This window comes from Stegodyphus dumicola, chromosome 6 (genome assembly GCF_044657685.1).
Source record: "Stegodyphus dumicola isolate Sdum_Otavi_A_Nest chromosome 6, ASM4465768v1".
Taxonomy (NCBI): domain Eukaryota; kingdom Metazoa; phylum Arthropoda; class Arachnida; order Araneae; family Eresidae; genus Stegodyphus; species Stegodyphus dumicola.
In genome coordinates this window covers 165,853,817-165,875,924 of record NC_140773.1, presented here as the reverse complement: position 1 = coordinate 165,875,924, position 22,108 = coordinate 165,853,817, and the positions used below count along the sequence as shown (strand labels likewise).

Below are 22,108 nucleotides of genomic sequence, written 5' to 3'. Positions count from 1 at the left end.
TCTCTTAAAGTTTCTCATTAAAGTTTATTTGATATTGGTCCATCCATCCCGTTTCTCTTGTGAACATTGGGTATCTATTTTGGGCCATTTAACCATCATGAACAAAACTGCAACTAAAACCAACTAAAACAAAATTGTTTTTATTATCCTTCGAGACACTACTGAATTTTCCAATATGTTATGTTATGTGTTATATGGAAATGTTATGTGCTTACTTGACAACAAATTTGATTAGAAATAAGAAACATAGTTTATAAATGATGCATATTACAATTACATGCAAGACACTACTAAGATAGACGAAAAAAACTACATCTTAGCTGCGCGAATGCAATTGCTTTGAAATTCGATGAGCTGTTTGGAAATCATCAAGCATAACACACAAATCAAGTGGAAAGCAATAAAATCAAAATTAAAATATGGAAATGTTAAAAAACATCCAAAATTCTCTTCAAATTATGTATACCCTTTATTGTCAAATAAATTTCTTTGAATTTGGTGACCCCCCACAAATTTGTTCATGACACCCAGGTTTAAATTTTGTAAAAAAACAATACAAGTTATCAATTACATTTAAAAAAAAAAAAAAAAATTCGGGTTTGTCTTCAACAGAACAGCATGCAATGGTGTATTTTCAAAATTACAAGAAAGTACGACTTATGTGAAAATTGATAAACATTGGCTGTCCAATGTGAAAAGTGAATTATGGTTTAATATGTTATGTTCATAGCTTGTGTATTTTGATTATCTAACTAATCACAGAATGATCCATTCCTTCAAACTTCTGCTGGAATAACTGCTAGAAAATCTATGCCATTTTAGATGAACAGAAAGCAAGTGTTTTATTCTTATTCAACAATTACAGTACTCTCTCTCTAATTACAGTATTAATACCTACAAAGAATAAGTTAGGTTATTTAACTAAAGTGCAATCAATTTTATTCCTATTTGCATGAATGACGTATACCACAATGCTGTGTAGGCTGGTGACTTAGCGATGATGATTCAAAATGCATCTTTGCATTCAGACATACACTCCTTACAAGAATATAACCATGCACTGGAGTCCTAGCTTCAGCAGGTACATTTTGTTGTGCTATGCAATCTCTGTGGGTCCTAAATTTCAAAAATTTTGCTACTTGATATTTCTGTAAATTCCAAAATTTTGTACATCTGCCATAACTGCACTGGCTGTGTCCTCAGTTATCCAATGTTTTAGCAAAATCAAATATTGTAACGTTATTTTAGATGACTTTCTTAAACTGTATATCGCAACCCCTATCTACAGCAGGGAGTCGCAAAACATTTTTAGTAGTTTTGATATTTCTTAAACTTAATATAATAATTTTACAATTACCAAATATTTTTACACAATGTATCTGAAAATAGATAAAGATAAGACAATACAGACAAAGAGAAAAATAAAAATATTTCAGCGCATTTTTATAATATAAATGTTCATTTTACTTGCTTTGCACGTGATGCTGTCATTTCATCTGTTACTTAATTAAAATTTTCACATTGTTCTATGTCTTAAAATGAGAAATTAAAGATAATGACCTAAAACTGCAATATTATCTTACAGTACAAGTGAAAAAATTGATAGTTTCACTCACGCGTGTCGGATTTTCGCAATGCTTATGGGGTCCCACAAAATTTTCATAAATATTTTGGGGTCGTGGAAAAATCTATGATAAAAAAGGATCACGACTGAAAAAAAGTTTAAGAAGCCCTGTTTTAGACCAATTAGTTTCCTGATGCCAACCCATTTTTTGCCTGTTTTGTTTCTCAGCCGAATTATGTTTCTGTGGACATTTTTCTATATGTTTACTGTTTCAGCTGGATAGCGGGTATTTAATTATGGCAAAGCACACGAGGGCTATCTGCCTAGGGGGAGGGATGCCTTCGTGGAGGAGTTTCTAAGGGAACTGGCTCGTATACACGTTACACATGGGAAAAACGCCCATGCAGCCAGCCCGTTCACAGGATTCGAATCTCGGACCGAACTACCAGTGTTCAGCGACTTTACCGCTCGGCCGCTGGTGGGCCCCGTTTCAGCTGAATGGAAAAACACGCTAACATGTTTCAAATGCCTATTAGGGGAAGAGGATCAAATGCCCCACATTATTATTATCTCTATTTTTCTCCTGTTTCAATTCTGAGTTGAATTTTTTTTTTTTTTAAATATTGAAAAGCATGTACTAAAATATCTCAAAATGAAAAAGTGGGATAAATAAATGTATAAATTACTTTTTTCTAGGAGTGTAGGAGTTTCTAGGAGTATATATATATATATATAAAGAAATTTAGAACCAACTTTTCAGAAAGACTAAAAAATTGAAGTTCAAATGATCTTCATTAAATCCTATAAATGTAGAATACGAATACTTTAAAATGTAAAAACTAACATGTTGCCTGCCGCGCGCATTTTATGTGATTTGCCCATGACACCAACTTGAAATTTTTATTATGCGATATATATTGTGTTGAAATATTATCTGCAGAACATAATGTTATATATAATCATGCTTAATGCATTCTTCATGCTGGGGGTCACCGACGACCCCCAAACATCTGTATACCATTTTTGCGATTTATAATTTAAATTTTTACGATTTATTATTCTTCAAATCGATGGTACTATTTAAAAATTTATCAGTATCGATATTTATTCTAATTATGTAGTTTACTATTGGTCGCATTGCCGGTGGCACCCACAGTGCTGTAGCCAAGTCATGCTGGTCACCGGTGACCCCCACGCCAGTCAACATGTTAAAATAAGCCATCACGAGAAAAACCAAAAAATAGTATAAAAGAACAAGAAAGGCGAGGAATCCAACCAACTTCAACATAATATCCTCAAGAGGAGGTATGTCAAATTTAATTACATTTCCCCTTCTAAAACAAAATCCTTGCTTTTCTGTATCCAGAATCAGTTGATGAACCATTTCAATATATTTTTTATCTAATAGTTCACCCGAAAATTCTAGTCCTCCTCAAAGCGAAGGAAAATCATTAAAAATATCTTCCAATTTAAAAATATTTTTCTAATCTAAAAAGAATCTTAAAAAAAAAAAAAAAAAAAAAATGAAAACATGCATTTAAAAATGTAGAAAAAATTCTGCAGTGGAAAATCTTTGAAAGTTCAAAATAATCTTAACACAAAACTTTACTAGAACCTCTTATCAAACAGCCGTAGCAAAGAGAAATTGGGGGGGGGGAAGTAAAATCATTAAAAATATCTTCCAATTTAAAAAGATTTTACTAGTCTAAAAAGAATATTTGATATTCTACATTTACAGAATTTTATCAATTTGAATTTGAATTTTTATTCTTTCTGAAAAATTGGTTCTAAATTTTTTTCTTTATTTACTGATCAATTTTTAGCAGCATAATGCACGAAAATTTTTGGAAGGTTTATAAATTTTCCAATTAAAAAATTATTTGTATATACATAGTCCAAACGCATCTGTATACAGTGGAATATGTTTAACGCGAAAACACTTAAGACGAAATATCGGTTAACACGAAATAATGCAAGTCCCCACAAACTACTATGTATTTTCATGAATTTTGTTTCTTTTAACACGAAATAAAAATCGCTTAACATGAAAAGATATCCTTTCTGGAAATGAACAAAATATAGAAACACTGGCATCACAGACGAGATTTAAGCGGGATGTGAAATGAAAGAGAGGTGGTTTCACATATTTCGTAGAAAAGATGCTAATTTGGCTTTGAAATACTCTGTGACACGAGCCAGTTTTGTTTATCTACGCTACTTTCGCTTTTCACCTCTACAAACATCTCATCTCTCATCAGTTAGCTTTGGAATTCGGTGACGAGTTCATGGCAGTGCAAGTAAAAATTAGTGAGTTTGGCTCATGTTGCACTGCATGGAAATTATTTTCATTACACACAATTCTCAAAAGTATAAGATTCTTTGGTGCCAAAAGAAATAGAGAAGTAGGATATTGAAATTGAACTGACACTTAATAAAATGTTTGAGAAAGTTTCTGTATTAATAAACTGTCCTACTGTACTATTGGAAGAATTTGTTGCAGTAGTTTATGATAATGTGTGTACAGCCCCAATTATGGCGGACAAAGTTATTTTGGAGTTTGTTCAAAGCTAAAAAAATATCATTGGTGCAGATTCTGATGACGAAAATAAAATGAATAATGCAGTTCCTGTTCCCACATCATCCGAAATGAGGAACATCATAAAAAGTATGGACAGTTATTTAGACGCACATTCCAATGGTGAAATCAATAACCAAATGTTCGACATTGAACAATTTGATGCTGATAAAGACACTGCAAAGAAAAATATCAGATTATTTTCCCAAAACACAAAAATGTTTTTCAAAAAACTTGAAAATTTTGTATTAAATTTCATCAAGTTCTTATGGATGTTTTTGTTTCATCGATGCATGCATATATATACATATCTATGTACATAAAATGTACTCTAGTAAGCTTAATTTTGTTAAATATATGTTTTGTTTTTTAATATTCTTTAACACAAAAAAATAGTTCAGTCCCCTCAGTTTTGTGTTAAATGATTTTCACTGTATATCTACTGCACATAAATCCCTTTCTTACATAAAATATGAATGTATGCATAAAGTAACTAAATAAATTGTAAAGGAAGTTTAATTAGCAACTATGAAATCTTAAAAAAGTAGTATACAATTTATAATGGCAAACATTAAAATAGATGAAAGTAAAATTTAAATTATAGAATGTACTTTATAAAATTAATAAAAATGGTTAAAATATATATTTTAATTACTTAAAACATGGAAGTTATTTGGCAGAGATTGTTGGATATAAAATTACTACTTAAAATTTTCAGATTACTGTTGCTCATATTTAAAGTCTCAATTTGCAGTCTTAATCCAGATAACATAAATTGCATAAATCACCCGTTATCATAATCCAAAGATCAGCAGCATACATTTTTTTCAAAATCGTGCATAATATTAAATATTGGCTTTTGATTGTCAAGTTGATGCAAATAAGATGAACTGTTTTTATGATTTTAGACTAGTAGTTTATTCTTCCATTCACTTATTACAGTATTTCCTTTTTTATATGCTCGACTATCCAAAATTTCAAGAGCTTTCCGGATATTTTTTTAGTTGAGTTTTTACTGTACAATCATTTCAGTATTTACATCGTCAAAATTGCACAGACACATACTTGAAGTGACTTTTACAGCTAAACACAGGAACTGGAAAACGAAAAAGTACTTATTCAGAGATTGTATTTCTTTTTCATTCATGAAAATCAAAGTTCATTACACAAACATGCAATCACACTGCACAAGCATGTATGGAAATTCTTAACACATTTAGTAATCCTGGTAATTGATTACACATTTAGTAAATAAATCAGAAAATATTTTAATGTATAACAAATGAATAAAGTAGTTAAGCTTTTATAAAACAGAGCATAATACTGCAGTTACAAAGATATTTAATGTTATAAAAGTTAGGTAATTTAGTAAATTTCAGTTTTTCACCAAAGCAATGAAATATTTTGATAATTATGAAGTTCCTTGTATATCTTTATAAATGAACTTTATTGCTGTTTTAAGCAATTAAACAACTGTCCAAGTTATTTTAATACTTTTGAAATATATACACTAAAAGAAACATTTATTAATCTATTTGTCAACCTTGATTTTGGCATAAAATTCTGCAGAATGCTTAGTAGTTGTTAAGCACACAGAGGCACTGCAATTCTTTCTTATTCCTTGATATGAAGTTTTCTGCAAGTGTTTTTTTTATTTATTTATTATTTTTTTTTATTAAAATATCTGTGTTGGCACACATACAATTTTTGTATAGCGACTTCAGATGTGGATAATTTTCTCGAACACCATCGTTTGATGTACTGGCGTCGCTGAATTTTGCGATGAATGCATCACATTTATTGCCGAGTATCACCTTCCAGATTTTTCATACTGTTAAGTCAGCAGTGAATTATTCTCCTCTTTCCTCATATACCCTACGGTGATAAACAATAACCATTCACTAAAGATATTGCGTAAATTTCCACTCATAATAATTTAAATTGCGAAAATCTCACAATTAGCACCTAAACACACTATTCAGAACCACAATTCTTTCGAAAGCGCGCCGTAGTATTCAAAAGCACTAGCGGCTCAAAACAGGGATGGCTGTGAACGGCTCCCTATGAGAAAATCTTTTGAACGAACTGCGCATGCGCCGTTTCTTTTTATCGCCAACAAATGATGGTAAACCTATTGTAATTTCTCGCCAGCGTTTCGCGTTTTATTTGAATTAGCGTAGGTGTTGTCAGTGAGATTAATAACAACGATAATAAAAAAAAAGTCATTTCAAATGTTTACGCAAGGAAATATTTTTTGCTCTTTTTCACACTATATATGCTATCATCGATAGAATTAAGAACTTTTAGTAATTAGGTCAAAATTAATTTTAACGTGTAAATTTCAAACTCACAAATTTGAGTACAGATTTTCATCAGATGTCTGAAGGCAGTTACTATATTTCAGTACAGCAAATCCTGGAATATAAAAGAAAAAAAAAATTAATTTAAGTCTATTCTTCAGCTTCATTCTAATTCCTATCGATACATCTCTCTAAAACAGTTTATTACAGAAGTTTCAGATGTAAAAGAAGTTCATAAAAGTATTAATCAATGAAATTATTTCCAATGGTCGGTGAAATTGGTTGCAGTTTCAGACACTGTTGCAGAAGTTTTCACATACAATTGCTGTTTATTGTGCAAGTAATATTGAAACTAACTAAAGTGCTTGCATAGATTTCTACATCTTGGCAGAAAAAATGGAACATTAGTGGAAACAAATTATGTATATATTGATACTGTAAAACTTGGGAGGTTTCAAAGACCCAGCAGAAAGTATGGTGGCATTGATATCAGTTGCATATTTACTTTTCCAGACTATTATATCTGAAAAGTACGAAAAGCATTTCATCTACACCATCAGCTTCTTACAAAACTAACTGAGGCTTATCTCAGTTATTTTTGTAATATAGTATGTACGTATTAATAAAAGATGCTGTGAATATAATTTGCTGTACAAGATAATAAACATGAGTGTCATCAGGATTTCTAAATATATGTTTGAACGATTATGTACGAAATATTCCTTCAAATTCACTTGATAGAAATGAGGAAACGAAACTGAAAAAATTCAAGAATCAGTAAAAAGCAACTTTTTTTTATATTTGGATGATATTTTCTTAATGCTATGTTTAAAATCACAATTTCTTAAACTGTTTGTTTTAAGTATACATTTATACTTCTTGCAGGGTTAAAGTGGCCCTAAATCAACATAATTTATTATATTATAAATAATGAAAATTGTACATTACTTATATAAAAAGAAACATAAAGTGACATAGTATGTTAAGTTAGGTTTGCAAAGGTAATTTAAATATTTTCATTGTGCAAGACTTGTATGCTTAAGAATTTTTCAATCTTGGTGTTATTTATCGTATAAAACATCACGATTCAAATAAAAGTACTATTTTGTGGTATAATTCCATTATAGGGGCCGTAGCAAATTGCAGCAAAAATATATGCGCAAAATCTAACGAAAGCGGCGATTTCACACCACGTAAATTTAAATAGTTCTATATTTGTAAGTCATCGCCCACACGATATATTGATTAGGGAAGCTGACTGCGATACTACAAGGCCTAGGCTCGAATTCCGGAGAAGGCATGGTTATAACTGCTGGTTCCTTCATAGATTTTTCCGCACACCCCTATTGGTTTATTAGGTGCCTCCATAATAAAGTGACCACCACCTGGCCTTAGTTGTGGCCAAGCCGAAGGCCCGCCATTGGGGGGGGGAAATATTTGTAAGTCGCCATTGGAATACTGGTTTATTTTTTTTTTATTCTTTTTTGATAATGATATGGATCTAACAATTTGGGAATTGCCCAATGACAAAATGTCTGCAATATAATTTTTCCAAAGAAAAGACATCATTCATTATAGAATATTATGATCGAAAAACCACGAGATGAAATTATGCTTTATCGGTAACTCAATAGCGAAATGGAGATGCAGGAATGAACCTGTATTCTGAAGAAAGGATTAAGAAGTCAGATATTGGATCGAAGGAACAAAAATCCCCTTCCTTATAACTGATAGGCAGGCTCACCTATTTTTGGTATCAAGAGATGACATCTATTGAATTTTGTGAACTCCAACTGAAGATGAACCACAATACAACTGTAGACTGGAAGATATGCGAGAGGTGTGTGCCATAGCTTTAATATCTCAGCCTAAGTTGAAATTCGGCGGATGTGGAAAAAATTATGAAGCAGACAAAAGCCTTTTCAGTAGAAGCAAGAATAACATTGGACGTCTTCTTCTGCCACAATAGTTTTTCGGTGGATTGTGCAGAGAATCAAAAGAATGTTTTAGTTGCTATTCCAGATCGATCGGTGAAAACCTTATGGAACATCATAAAGGTTTGGTTTGGTTTATGTGATTAGAGCAAAGCCTCGAGGGCTATCTAAGGGAAGAGAGGCCTACGTGGAGGACTTTCTAAGGGAAACTGGCTTGTATACACGTTACACATAGAAAAAACCATTAAATTGTCCATACAGCCAGCCCGTTTGCGGGATTCAAACCTCAGACCGAACTATCAGTGTTCAGCGACTTTATCGCTCGGCCACTGATGTTCGAACATCATAAAGGAAAATGTCACAGAAGGAAGCATTATTTATACTGACTGCTAGAAATCATATAAGTTGGATGAACTGCGATATGTCGGCATTGAACACTTTACTGTCAACCACAACTAGAATTTTGTGGACCCCGAAACGGGGACCATACGCAAACGATACAGCGACTGTGGGGCAGTGCTAAATGGCGTAATAAACACCATCGGGGCACATTTCAATTCTTATTTGTCCGAGTTTATGTATAGACATTTTCAAAAAAAAAAAAAAAAAAAACCTGAAATTTTTTCTGCAATGTTGCAGGATCTTAAAAATTTTATGCCTCCCGTTTAATTTCACTTATTTTTAACCTTTTTTTTTTTTTTTTTTGATAAATTAAATTAACAAAAAAGTGTAATATATGAAGTTAACCTTCCATCAACTTAAATTAATAATCTTAGATAGTTACAATAATGCTTTCTTACAGTTACAATTAGCCGTTTGTTTATATTAAATTATAATAATAAAGTGTATTATATGAAAGTAAACTTTCATCTAAATTAAAATAATACTCTTAGATAGTTATTTTTTATTATTATGCTTTTCTTGAGTTAAGGTTGCCATAATTATTTTGGCATCAACAATAGTTTTGGTGATTTTTTGCGGTCCCTATAACGGAATTGTACCGTATTTTTAAATGAAAATCTAGTTATTTAAGTCCTTTTTATCTATAAAAATACATACTGCAATTATTTACTTAAGTCATAAGGCCCTTTTCAAAAGTTTATGTCTAATTTAAAATAATTAGTTAATGTCAACTTAATCATATATATAATTATTGTAAAATCGTGGTGTTTAAAATGCTTTTCGCTACTGAAAAAGAGTGTTTTTGTTATAACTTTATAGAATTAAAAATCCCTCAAAGTAGTATATTTATAGTTTAAAAGGTTAATAAAAATTTATTTATTTACATGATGTTTCTTAGAGTGAAGTAAAAAAAAAATGATTACTTGCTTATTTATATTCATGAAGGTATATTTCTAATACAAGTAATAATAACTTTTGAAAAATGTTTCATGATTCGAGTAAAATCTGGATATAAGGGCCTTTATAGCAGTCGAAACAATGTCGTTTCTTGTCAAATTGTATGTGCCATGTTCAAATGCATGATTTATGTGAATTCAATCACAAATTTGATTCTGCTTTGATCTGAGTGTTTCATGATTTTTTGCTGTATTGAAGAAAATTTTTTGGAAATTAGTTAATGGCATTAAGGTTCTTTAAATTAGTGTGTTCAAGATTCGGCATATATGAATCTATTCATGCACATTATGTTTCTGAGAATAAAATCAGAAAACCGTTATCCTCCTTATTTATAAATATGTTGGTAATTTCAAATGTAGGTAATAATGGAACTCTGATCTAAATAGAATTATTATAAAAAATGTTGTATGATTCTGACAAAATTTGAATGTAAAGGGTTTTTATATCATTTGACACAAGGCTGCGGTTATTCACTTAAATCAATTAGGCCTTTTTCAGATTGTATCTGCCATGTCCAAATGCATAATTGATGTGAATTTAATCACAAGTTTGATTCTAATATATGGAGTTTTTCTAATTTTGAAGAAAGTGTTTTGGATATTGACTAATAGCATTAATACTCTTTCAAATAATGTAGCTATTATTTAATGTAGAGTTTATGTGAATCTATTCATGCATGTTGTTCCTGAAAATGACATCAGAACATTAAATACCTGTTTATTTATATTCATGAAAAAATATTTCAAACCTAGGTAATTATTTATTACTATTGTATGTAGAGCTAATATAAAGTGTTTTGCATTTGTGTTAGAAGTTGGATGTTTGAAGTTTTTGCTTTGAAAATTATTTCAAACCTTAAAAACTATGTCTTTATTACAAAGTTTGCTTTATCTAAGTGTAATCGTATAACAAGTTAGGATATATAATTTAGATATTTTATGCTTGTTCTCAGCATTAAAAATCAAGTTATGGTTATATGCAAAAAAAAAAAAAAAAAAAAAAAAAAAGAGAATCTTTTCAAATTATGTGTCTAACATTCAGATGTTTGATTTAAGTCAGTTTATTTGAAAATGAAACTGAAGAAATTTATTACTTGCTACTATTATTAGTATGCGGTGTAGCTGAAAATCAAGTAAAAACATTTTATGATAAAATTTTTGCATCCGAAACTGCAAGATAATTTTCTTTTTTTCCTTTTTGTAATTTATTATGTACTTTAAAACTTGTTATTGAGTTCTTACATTTCCTTATTTTTCAAGTGTTAAAATAGTATATGAAATTTTTATAGATGATTACTATATGATATACTATATGATTTTTTAGTAAAATAAAAATTTATTTTTGATTTGTGCAATTTTCTTACTTTATGAAATCACAAAACTTGTTTAAGAACTACAAAACTCGTTTAAGAACATCTTATTACAAATAATGTTTAAACATTTAATACTTCTAAAATCTAAATTTATAGGTGATGAAAGCATAAATGAAGAAGTACGTCTTACTCAATTAATCACACTACATAAGAGAAACATTTACGAAAGTCAGTAAACATGTATTGCCACTATTTCATTATTATTTTTTTTTAATTTGCATTTTTAAAATTCTCTAAAATGGGGCATAAATAATATAACGATAGAAATAAAATGACTGCATAATAGGTATATAAATCGGTTGAAATCTGATGTAAGAAAGTTAATTTTACTATATTATGCAACGATGAATTTCAATCATGAAGTTGGAAGGTTTGTTTAGAAGGAGATTCTGATATAACCCTAGAGCTTCTGTGGAAGTTTCTATTGTTGGTCGTGAGGCATTCCTCCTTAAGGCAGATATCTGTAAAATACTTTTACATAATCCAAATAATCCTAATCCCTTAGTTCTCAGTGAAGATATTCCTTCTGTTAGGTAGCTAGCACAAATTTCATCATTCTCAATTAAACTAGCAAATCTCTTTAAACGTAATAGCTTTGATTCCCATAGAACATTTTAAAATTTAGCAAAATATTTTTTTGTAATCTACATGAGCATTAAAGTTATATATAAATGGAAAATACTCAAATAATTATTCCAAAACTAAATAAATATGATTATGGTTATTAGAGAAAAAATTCTGAAATTTGTAGGGTTTTTTTTTTTTTTTTTTTTTTTTTTTTTTTTGTTAAAGATGTCTTCAAATCAATCCATAATAAAATTATTACTTTCAGGTTAGGTTAACTTCATATGGACTATCTGCCTAAGGAAAGGGATGCTTCCATGGAGGACCTTTCTTAGGGAAACTAGCACCCAAAATATTTATTTTTATGACAGGAATTTCTCTTATTTTGTTCTCAGAAGCACTATCAAAATATTCGAAAAATGTCTCTTCTGCCTAGTGATGGCTCGGAAGCTGAACGTGATTGTTTTCACGGAAAGAATTTTAATACTTAACTGTTCAGTTTTCATTGTTCGCAATGAACTCTGTATAAATAGCATATCTTTCATTTTCAGCATTTAAAACAGTTAGCATATGTGTGAAAAATATTATTTATATATAAAGTGAAAAAGGAACCACTCTCACATTCGAATTTTCCGATAATTGATAGAAACAACGCCAAGTGGCGCATAATAGCCAAATGTAGTAGCCCAATGATCATATGGAAATAAATACATTTCACTATGTCCGTGAGCATGCGCATAACAGGCCTTCCGTAAGGAGCCGCTCACAGCCATCCCTGTTTTGAGCCGCTAGTTTCAAAAGCGGGGTACGCCGTCTTGCCAGGTGAAACTAGTCGATATTTCCGTGACGTCAAAATTCGAAAAGTGGGGTAGGGTTTGGAAATACGCTGCGCCGCCTTGATCGAGGTCTCTGAACCTTGGATTTCTCAAACACCGTTTGGCAGTCCCTCTTAGATCCTTGGATGGGGGTCTAAGTTCTAGTGGTGTGTGTCTGTCTAATCATCACTAAGCACTTATCCAACATATAAAAATGATACAATTAGTACCTCGTTTTTCTCCTTTCCCTCTCTGCTCATAGCTACTAAATCTCATCAAAGCAACAGGTATCAGACTAAAGACTTTGATTCAACTGGCAAAGCATTATAGGACTTTGTTTTGAATTTTTTATAATCATTTTGCATTTTCATCTATCAACTTTCATATAACTTGCAAAGATATGGACTTTGCTCCTGACAAAGCAGGAATAGGACTCGAACTGAAACTATACTGCTCTGATAATGATGATAAACGGTTCGATAATACGGCTCTGATAATATGATAAACTATACGGCTCTGATAATTCGAACTGAAACTATACGGCTCTGATAATGCTTAATATTTCAAAAATTCTGAGCATTTCTTGGAAACGAACTTTTGAATGATGGTCCCGATTTTTAAATCGGTACGTAATGTGTTTTCCTGTTAAAACAAGGAACGTTGGCTGTTTCTTTATTCTTTACGTCGAAGTATTTCATCCTTTAGTTAATAAACACTTTTTTTCTTGGTAAATTTACTCATAATCACTGAAATATAAAACACTGAATGAACACACCGAAAATATAAAACAACCTCCCTGCCTATTAAAGTTCCAGAGCGCCATCTATATATCTATTGAATCGCTGCCAGCACTGCTGGGGCTGAGATCGAGTGACTAAAAATACGCCAAAGGTATATCTCTGTTTACGTCATTGGATTATAAGCCAATAGCGTTCAACTGTTACGGCAGATGCTGACGTCTCCAGTAACGCTGGACGCTAAACCACAAGTTTTGTTTAGTAAAGTTAATAAGGTGGTCTGTGTAATGACGCCGAGTATTGGACTTAATTTACGCGTGACAGGACATTGTAATCAAGGTGGAAGGAAATATATGGAAGATGCTTTTGTTGTAGCTTATCAACAAAGTGAAGATCAAAAGGATCTGGAGTATGCATATTTTGGAATTTTTGATGGTCATGGTGGTAGGGAAGCTGCCTTGTTTGCTAAAGAACATTTAATGAATAATATTGTTAGTCAAAAGTCATTTTGGAGTGATGATGATAATCAGGTACTTAAAGCTATTCGAGATGGTTTTTTAGCAACTCATCGGGCTATGTGGAGAGAAGTGGGTGAGTTATAGTTATAAATATATGTATATTATTTCTAAAGTGATAACGATTTTGAAATAACGGTAACTATAGTGGAATTAATTTTTTCATCATATTAGTGTATATGGGAGGTTTTGGAAATAAAAATATGTAGGCTATAAACGAATTTATATGTTTTTAAACATATTACTCGTGTGTGATTATTTTGACTATGTATATCCGACATGCTTAACGTTTTTGAACGCCATGTTTGTTTTCAAACGTCTGCAATCGCGCAAGAGTGTGATGCACTTACGTCATACCCGTGCTCTGTGTCTTGGACCTTTAAAACAATATTGTTTGTTTTCTACATCCTTTCAGTAATCGCATTTTCGTAATTCTTATGTCATGTTTTTGATACACACACACATATATACGTAATAAATAAACAATATATATAATATAAACAATACATATATATAATATTATATAAACATGTATTATATATAAAAAAGGGGCACCCGATTGTAAACTTTTACCTAATATTATATAAACAATATATGTATTATGTATATAATGTTGTATGATCTTAAATTCAGTTAGAGCGAAATCGAGTTATTCTACTACTTGCGCAATTGCTGCAAAGTAAGTTAATAATAATTTATTTACTAAAGAAATATTGATTATATTATCTTCTAAGATTAATTTTAGTAGAATTATTTTAAAAGAATGAATCCATAGTTAGTAAGTTCAATTTCAAAAATTGTTAAAAATGTTAAACGGGGACTTGAATTAAGTCATGAATAATTGTAAAAAGAAATAAATTAAAAGCAAATAATTAAATTAAAAGTAAGTAATCATTGCCATTGATTGGAAATTCGTTGACTTTTCAAGGGGAACAAACCAACTCCCGTTCAATGAACAAAAATTAAAAATAAATACAAAGGTGTATTGTCCTTTACTCAAGTAATAAGGTGATGCCAAACCGGCAATTCAAGCTAGGCCAAATATTTCCGTGAATAGAAGGGATCGAGAACCAATGCAGAGCACCAAAGCACTCATTCCGATTAAGTATTTTTGCTAATTCAATTTTGAGTGAAAAGCAATTTCTGCAGTAAAATTGATATTACTCGAGTAATTGTCCCCCGACCTCCTTGTGTTTATGCATTTTAATTCAAAACTATTTGTAAAAATTAAACATTGGAAATTGGCATTATGAAATAGAACTCAAAGTAATTGAAATAAACATTAGAAAATTACAAAATATGGAACTACTCTGATATGCGCCTTCAAGTCACCAAATTTCTCACCAAATATTTTTGGCGAGAAACTTCACGCTGCCATATTACTATCTAAATTTTTTGTCTACATTTTGAACTTTTAGCCTAAAATGTCTTCAAAAACGCGGTTTTCGCACATGCAAAAACTACGTTTTGAACACACAATTCAGCTAAAAATCCGAAACAAAAACAAAAAATTTAGATAGCAAAAATGTAAAGTTTCTAACCAAAAATATTTGACAAGAATCCATGTACACAGCGACATGTTTTAACTTAAAAAAAGCATCTACGAATTGCACAATGTAGGCAACGAACGAATCTACAAACTACGCACACCTCGCTTTAATAAATTAACATAACAATAAATTTCAAAGAATACCATGTACACAACATCCTGTTTAAACTTAAAAAAAATTCTACGAATTGCACAATTTAGGCAAGGAAGGAATCTATGATCTACACACTCCCCGCTTTAATAAAATAACATAACAACAATAAATTTCAAATAATACCATGTACACAGCGTTCTGTTTCAACTTTAAAAAACATCTACGAATTGTACAGTCTAGACACTAAACAACAAAATAAACTAAAATAAATTTCAAACAATTTAAAAAAACAACAAGAACGACAGAAATTCATACTAAAGAACCAATGAACATAACATTCTACAAAGTAAGAACAAGGATAAAATAAAATGCACTTACCATGAATTAATGCGTTTTCGAATAGCAGAAATATAAATTTCATACCGCCTTTAACATGCCGCCACGTAATCACTATCGTATTTACATGACAGCCAGACACACTATCCAGAAAATTTATACTATAGTTCACAAATAAATAAAATCCCTACTTCTATCATGCACTGCCATTAAAAATAATCTCCCAGACCCTCTTTCCACACTTCCAAATACCCACTACCCCTCAACAGGATAGCTACAATCATATTTCCTTTTGCCGAACTTCAATTCAACAACTACCATTTTATCTTTCTTTCACATCTTCTCAGGCACAGAGGCGAACCAACGAGCTCCAGCAAAAGATTTTTCAACGTCAACAGGGTTGCCATAGAACACGCAATCGCGCCAAAAACCAGCATAGAACTCATATCGCCACATTTGGTGAAATTAGGGCGTATATTAGAGTTGTACCCAAAATATAAGAAATATAATGCATTCTTTGCAAAAACAAATCAAAAATTAAAAAATAAAAATTTAAATTTAAAATATGTATAATAAGAAAAGGGAATGTACTATATATATAATATATAAACAATATATGTATTATATATATAAACAAAATAGCAGGGTAACTTAGTTCCCCCCCTTTTTTTTTCTTCCCTGAGGTCTATTTAAATGTGACAATATATGCTTTGGGACTGCAAATGATGAAATCAGAAATTTTTATGACATCAGTGTATAAGAGATGATTTAAATTGACACAGTTGATTATGCGTAAGTGAAACATGTATTTTACAAATATTAATTGTAAAAATATGTTCTGTTATTCAGTTCAATACGATTAGAAATCGTATTGTTTTCTTCCTCTGTATTCCAAAATAATTTGTTAAATTTAAAGTGGTGTGTTCTAAGTGATGTAGAAACGCTGAAGTAGTGTTATATAGGGAATATTTATTATATTGATTTTGCAGACCTTTATTCCTCATATTTTGTTTACTGTTATGTGACGATGGTGGAATGTAAATTTTTAAAAAAATAAGTAATTGTTTAAAAGTATTAATTATTTTCAAAATTAAACCCAGGAACTAAAGTTACACTGAAACGAATTATGAAATTTGAACTTTTTAAAAAACGTTAAGTGCACTTCTCCTTTGCTAAATTAATGTTATAGAATTGAAGAAATTATGTATGGAAACTGGTATTGCAAAACAGAAGTTAAAGCTGGTGAAAAAGTTTGTAAAAGTATATTTACGGGTAACCCTTGGCGAAAATTGGTAATTTTTGGCGGTACATGGATATTGAGTTTGTGCAATTTGACTTGTGTAGCGGAAAATTGCCGCTACACAGAACCAAAATGACAAGACAAAGGAATTATGCAAACTTGGTATCCATATAGACATCAACCTATTTTCATTTAAAAAAAGTCCCAGAATTGCACAAACTTGGCGTTGTGCACTCCCTTGACTTTATCCGTGTACACATCAAACTATTTTCACTTTAAAAAACATCAGAGAATCGCACAAACTAGGCATTGCGCACCTCCTTGACTTTGTCCATGTACACATCGAATTATATTCATTTACTGGCCTCGCCAATGAATTCACAAAATAAGAGTAAAAAATATCCTCTGTAGTGCTGTATAGTCCAACTATACGCATTTCCTTCCTACAAGCAGGACAATTAATAAAGGCTTACTAAGTAAATCTTCATTTACACACCAGTCAAATAATGCTCTTTCCCTCTTTCTTTGCAAATTGTACGGAAACTTCAAATTAATCTTACCTTATTCAGCAATAAATGAAACAACTTCGCAATAATACAAGAGGGGTACCCTTACCTGTACTCTAACCGAAAAGTTGTGTTCATTTGCTTTATATGACATGTTTGTTTGAGGTATGGAATGTAACCATGGTATGTGCTCTTGTATTTTTCATTTCCCAGTTACTTTGAATGAGTTCAAACTCTAATTGGGTCATATGGGGGCAGGCGTAGGTTAATGGGTTTCCTCATTTGTGGTTTGAATTAAGTGTACCTTGTAATCAATTCCCAGTTTCAGCTAGGTGGGCGTATACTGAATTTTACGTTGACCCATCATAAGTATAGATCGAAGGCATCTGTATTTATTATAGCTGCCAGGAAATCATTCAGGTGATGGATTTGTGTATTTGGTTTCTTATGGAAATGCCATCAGTAGTCCCTGTATAATTTAAACTATTGGAAATTGCTTGATTAATTTGAAATTCGTCATAAAAAGAATTTGATGTTATCAATAAGGAAGAATGAAGCATTATGAAAGGTTATTTTGATAAATAAAAATCTGAATCTGTTTGTCAAACATGAAATTCGAATCCGTTTGTCTAACATGAAATTCGCTTTCCGTCAGTCAGCATTTGAGTTTTACTTTCATATATAGGTACTATTCGGTTTTGAGGGCCGTAAAAAATCGCCAAACTATTGTTGATGCCAATGCTGCCAAAAATAATTGCGGCAAGAAAGAAAGTACAATAGTAAATAACTATCTAAGATTGATGTTTTAATTTAGATGAAAGGTTAACTTCATATAATACTTTTTATTATTATAATTTATATGAAAAAGGCTAAACATGACTGAATGGAAGCATAAGAGTAAATAACTATTTCAGATCATTATTATAATTTATATAAAAATTGCTAAACATAACTGAATGGATGCCTGCATCACTATTTCGCTACCAACTTATCGCTAAAGCATAATTTCATCTCGTTGGTTGTTCAAACGTAATTTTCTATAATGAATGATGCATTTTCTTTGAAAATATTCTCGTTAAAGTGCAGAATCTCGATGTGTACATTGATAAGGTCAAGGGTGTGCGCAGTGCCATTTTTGTGCAATTCTAGGATTTTTTTTTTTAAGTGAAAATAGGTCGATGTGCACATGGATACCAAGTATGTGCAGTTCTTAAAAGCGTGTCAAGCAGTGGATGATTGTGCACTTTACCCAGAATTCTATTGCCGACTTTTCGTCATGGGCAATTCCCAAATTGTTAAATCCATAGGATATATATATATATATATATATATATATATATAGTGGGTACATTAGGTATTTATTGATTAATTGATTATATTATCTCCTAAGTTTAATTAAAGTAGAATTATTTTAAAAGTGTGCATCCATACTGGTAAGTTATATTTTGAAAGATGTTTTGAAGTAATTTGAAAGCAAAATGTTAATAATGTTTTAACGGGGACTGGAGACGGTTTAGGAAATAAATTATTATATATATATATATATATATAAAGGATTTAAAAATTAAACTAGTATTTCAATGGCGTCTTAAGAAATACAGAACTATATAAACTTACGCAGTCTGAAATCAGCGCGTACGCTAGATTTGGCGCTCTGTTAAATGGGGGCGCTTTTGCGCATACATTTTCGCTGCAATTTTTTTACGGCCCTCAAAACAGAATAGTACCCATATATATATACAAATGATCCTTTGGGGTTAAAAAAGTAATAAAATTTTAAAAAATCATTTTCATGTTTCATATAGGAATAAAAATTTTTAATTTGTGTAAAATTTTTATAAGTAGCTTTTAATTATTAACTTTTGCTTAGCTTTTACGGTTGATCTTTACATTATGGTAACTTGGCGTTTTTTTGGCGAAAATTTGGCGACCAACTCTCCTACAGCAACCCTCTATTTTTTTTCCCGCCGCCATTTTGTCTTCACGAAGTAAAGACATGTTTCTTTTCTTTTTATCTACTGAACACTTCTTAAAACAATCTACTAGCCGAATTACACTTATGCTAGAAATTTTATCTAACAAAACTGCTTAATCATGACAAATATTCACTGCAAAATCCAGAAAAAGTACACAATACCATACTCCTTACGCGTTTTTCAAAATAACACATACACATAAACCATGTACACGCCGACTTATTTTTACTTAAAAAAACATCCCAGAATTGCACAAAAATGGCATTGCGCACACTCTTCACTATATCCATGTACACTGCTTTTTTCTCATCAATTAGAAAAATTTCACGAAAATACATGACAATTTTCTCAATCTTTAAACCCAGTAAAAAGAACATATATGAAATTACCTGATCGCGAAAAAGTATTTACCCTTTCCAAATATGAACATTTCCACATATAAAATAAACAAAATATCCAAAAACTTTTACCTCTAAATCATCTATTACATTATACACGTCACCAACGAATTCATATCGCAAGCATTACAAATACTTAGTATCAAAAATATTTAAATTATTTCCATGCACGTTTACTTCAACTTAAACGTATACCAAATTCCTACAAACATAAAATTCACAAAATAACTATCATTTAATTAAAATATCACTAAACCATGTACAGCCGACTTACTTTTACTTAAAAAAACATCCCAGAATTGCACAAAAACGGCATTGCGCACACTCTTCACTATATCCATGTACACTGCTTTTTTCTCATAAATTAGAAAAATTTCACGAAAATACATGACAATTTTCTCAATCTTTAAACCCGGTAAAAAGAACATATATGAAATTACCAGATCGCGAAAAAGTATTTACCCTTTCCAAATATGAACATTTCCACATATAAAATAAATAAAATATCCAAAAACTTTTACCTCTAAATCATCTATTACATTATACACGTCACCAACGAATTCATACCGCAACCATTACAAATACTTAGTGTCAGATATTTAAATTATTTCCATGCACGTTTACTTCAACTAAAACGTATACCAAATTCCTACAAACATAAAATTCACAAAATAACTATCATTTAATTAAAATATAATTAAATTCAAAAACACTACTTAAAATATAAATGAGCACATACATTAAATTAATACATACATAAATACCCATTTCGAATTCACTTTAGTTACGGCCATGGGATCCAAAAATTCACGAACACTGTTTCACTCAACACAGAATAAAGCCAAATACAAAATTTCCAGATTTTTTCCCGATTTCCCCCCTTTTCCGATTAAAGAACCGTAATTCGTCCATTAATATCACATGACATATCCCATGATCTCTCATTTCCCTCACACAAAATAATGCGTAATCGGAACTGAGTACTGCTCACATTATTACCAAAGTCCCAGGTAGTAACCTTTATCGCCTCTACCTCGCCTATCGATGTCGCCAAACTACCAGTTACCATATTGTAAAGATCAACCGCTTTTACTAATGTAGGGCTACAACTATTGGCAAAAAAAGCATCTAATTAAATATTCTATCTAAAAATTCAGTATTTCTATGTTATTGGTACCAGTTTCAGAATATTTATGCATGTAATATGCCTGTATGTAAATATGTTCATGTGTGCATACATGTACTTATGTGCATTCATGTTACCGTGTTATAGGTACGTACACATACATGACATGCGCGTACACGTGTTTCTGAATCCACTCCCCCCAATGACAGAAGATAACCATACTGTTTTATTGATCCTGATAAAAGCTTAATTCGGTAATTAATTTTAATTAGCTAACAGACATTTTTTCCCCTGATTTCTTCAGCAAATTATTTACCTTACGTTAAAAGTTTCTAATTTTATAAATATCTGTTATGTTATTTTACACTTAAATTTTACTTCAACTTATCATAAATATTCTGGAGGTTTTTATGATTCGTATTTTTCATTGGATCGTCAGCTTTCGGTGATATTTGAATCTGGTCCCCATAACAGAACAGTACCAATTTTATATATAGTTAATGCAAAAATGTTCAAATCTGACTTTTTATTATTCTTCAATGTTATATACTTTCCAGCAATCTGAGTATATAATAGTGCCATCAATAACATTAAGCAGAGCTCTAGCAGAGTGGTTAGATACAGCAACTAAAAAACATTCTTTTGTTTCGCAGGAAGTCCCGCCGCACGCCCACTGGGGTAAAAGAATACGATGAAACTTTTTTTTTTTTTTTTTTGAGACAAAAACTGACCTGTGAACTTCACCAATATTACTACAGTCAAAAGTCGTTAATCCAGACTCGTCGGGACTTCGGCGATTCCGAATTATCGATTTTTCCGGATTATAGATCATCAGTTTAAATCGCGTAAGATAGCATGCAGAAATTCTAAAATTAAAAATATGAAACCGTAATTTATGAAATAAAGAACAATTATGATCTAAAGGGTATCAAAATTTACAAAAGAAAGCTTAATATTTATTTGTTTACTTTATTAAACATTTCTTTCAATGTTTAAGTTGCTTCGTTTTTTATGTGATAATACATTCTCTTTAATTCTATAAACAGACATAATTTCTTGTTCAGTTACAAAGTTCCGCTGTTCAAGTCCTATAATTGCTGTGTCGAGAATACCGACTAATTTGTCAATCGAAATTTTTTCGTTTTCAA

At 30.9% G+C, this 22,108-nt stretch overlaps 1 protein-coding gene across 1 annotated transcript in view; it reads left to right on the top strand.

The window, feature by feature from the left end:
* Nucleotides 1-13,441: 13,441 nt before the first annotated feature.
* Nucleotides 13,442-22,108, top strand: part of LOC118187113 (uncharacterized) — a 75,947-nt gene continuing 67,280 nt past the window's right edge. The window contains exon 1 of the mRNA XM_035357309.2: nucleotides 13,442-13,811. Coding sequence (XP_035213200.1) covers nucleotides 13,508-13,811 — 304 coding nt within the window. The 5' untranslated portion in view covers nucleotides 13,442-13,507. The remainder of the gene's footprint in view (nucleotides 13,812-22,108) is intronic.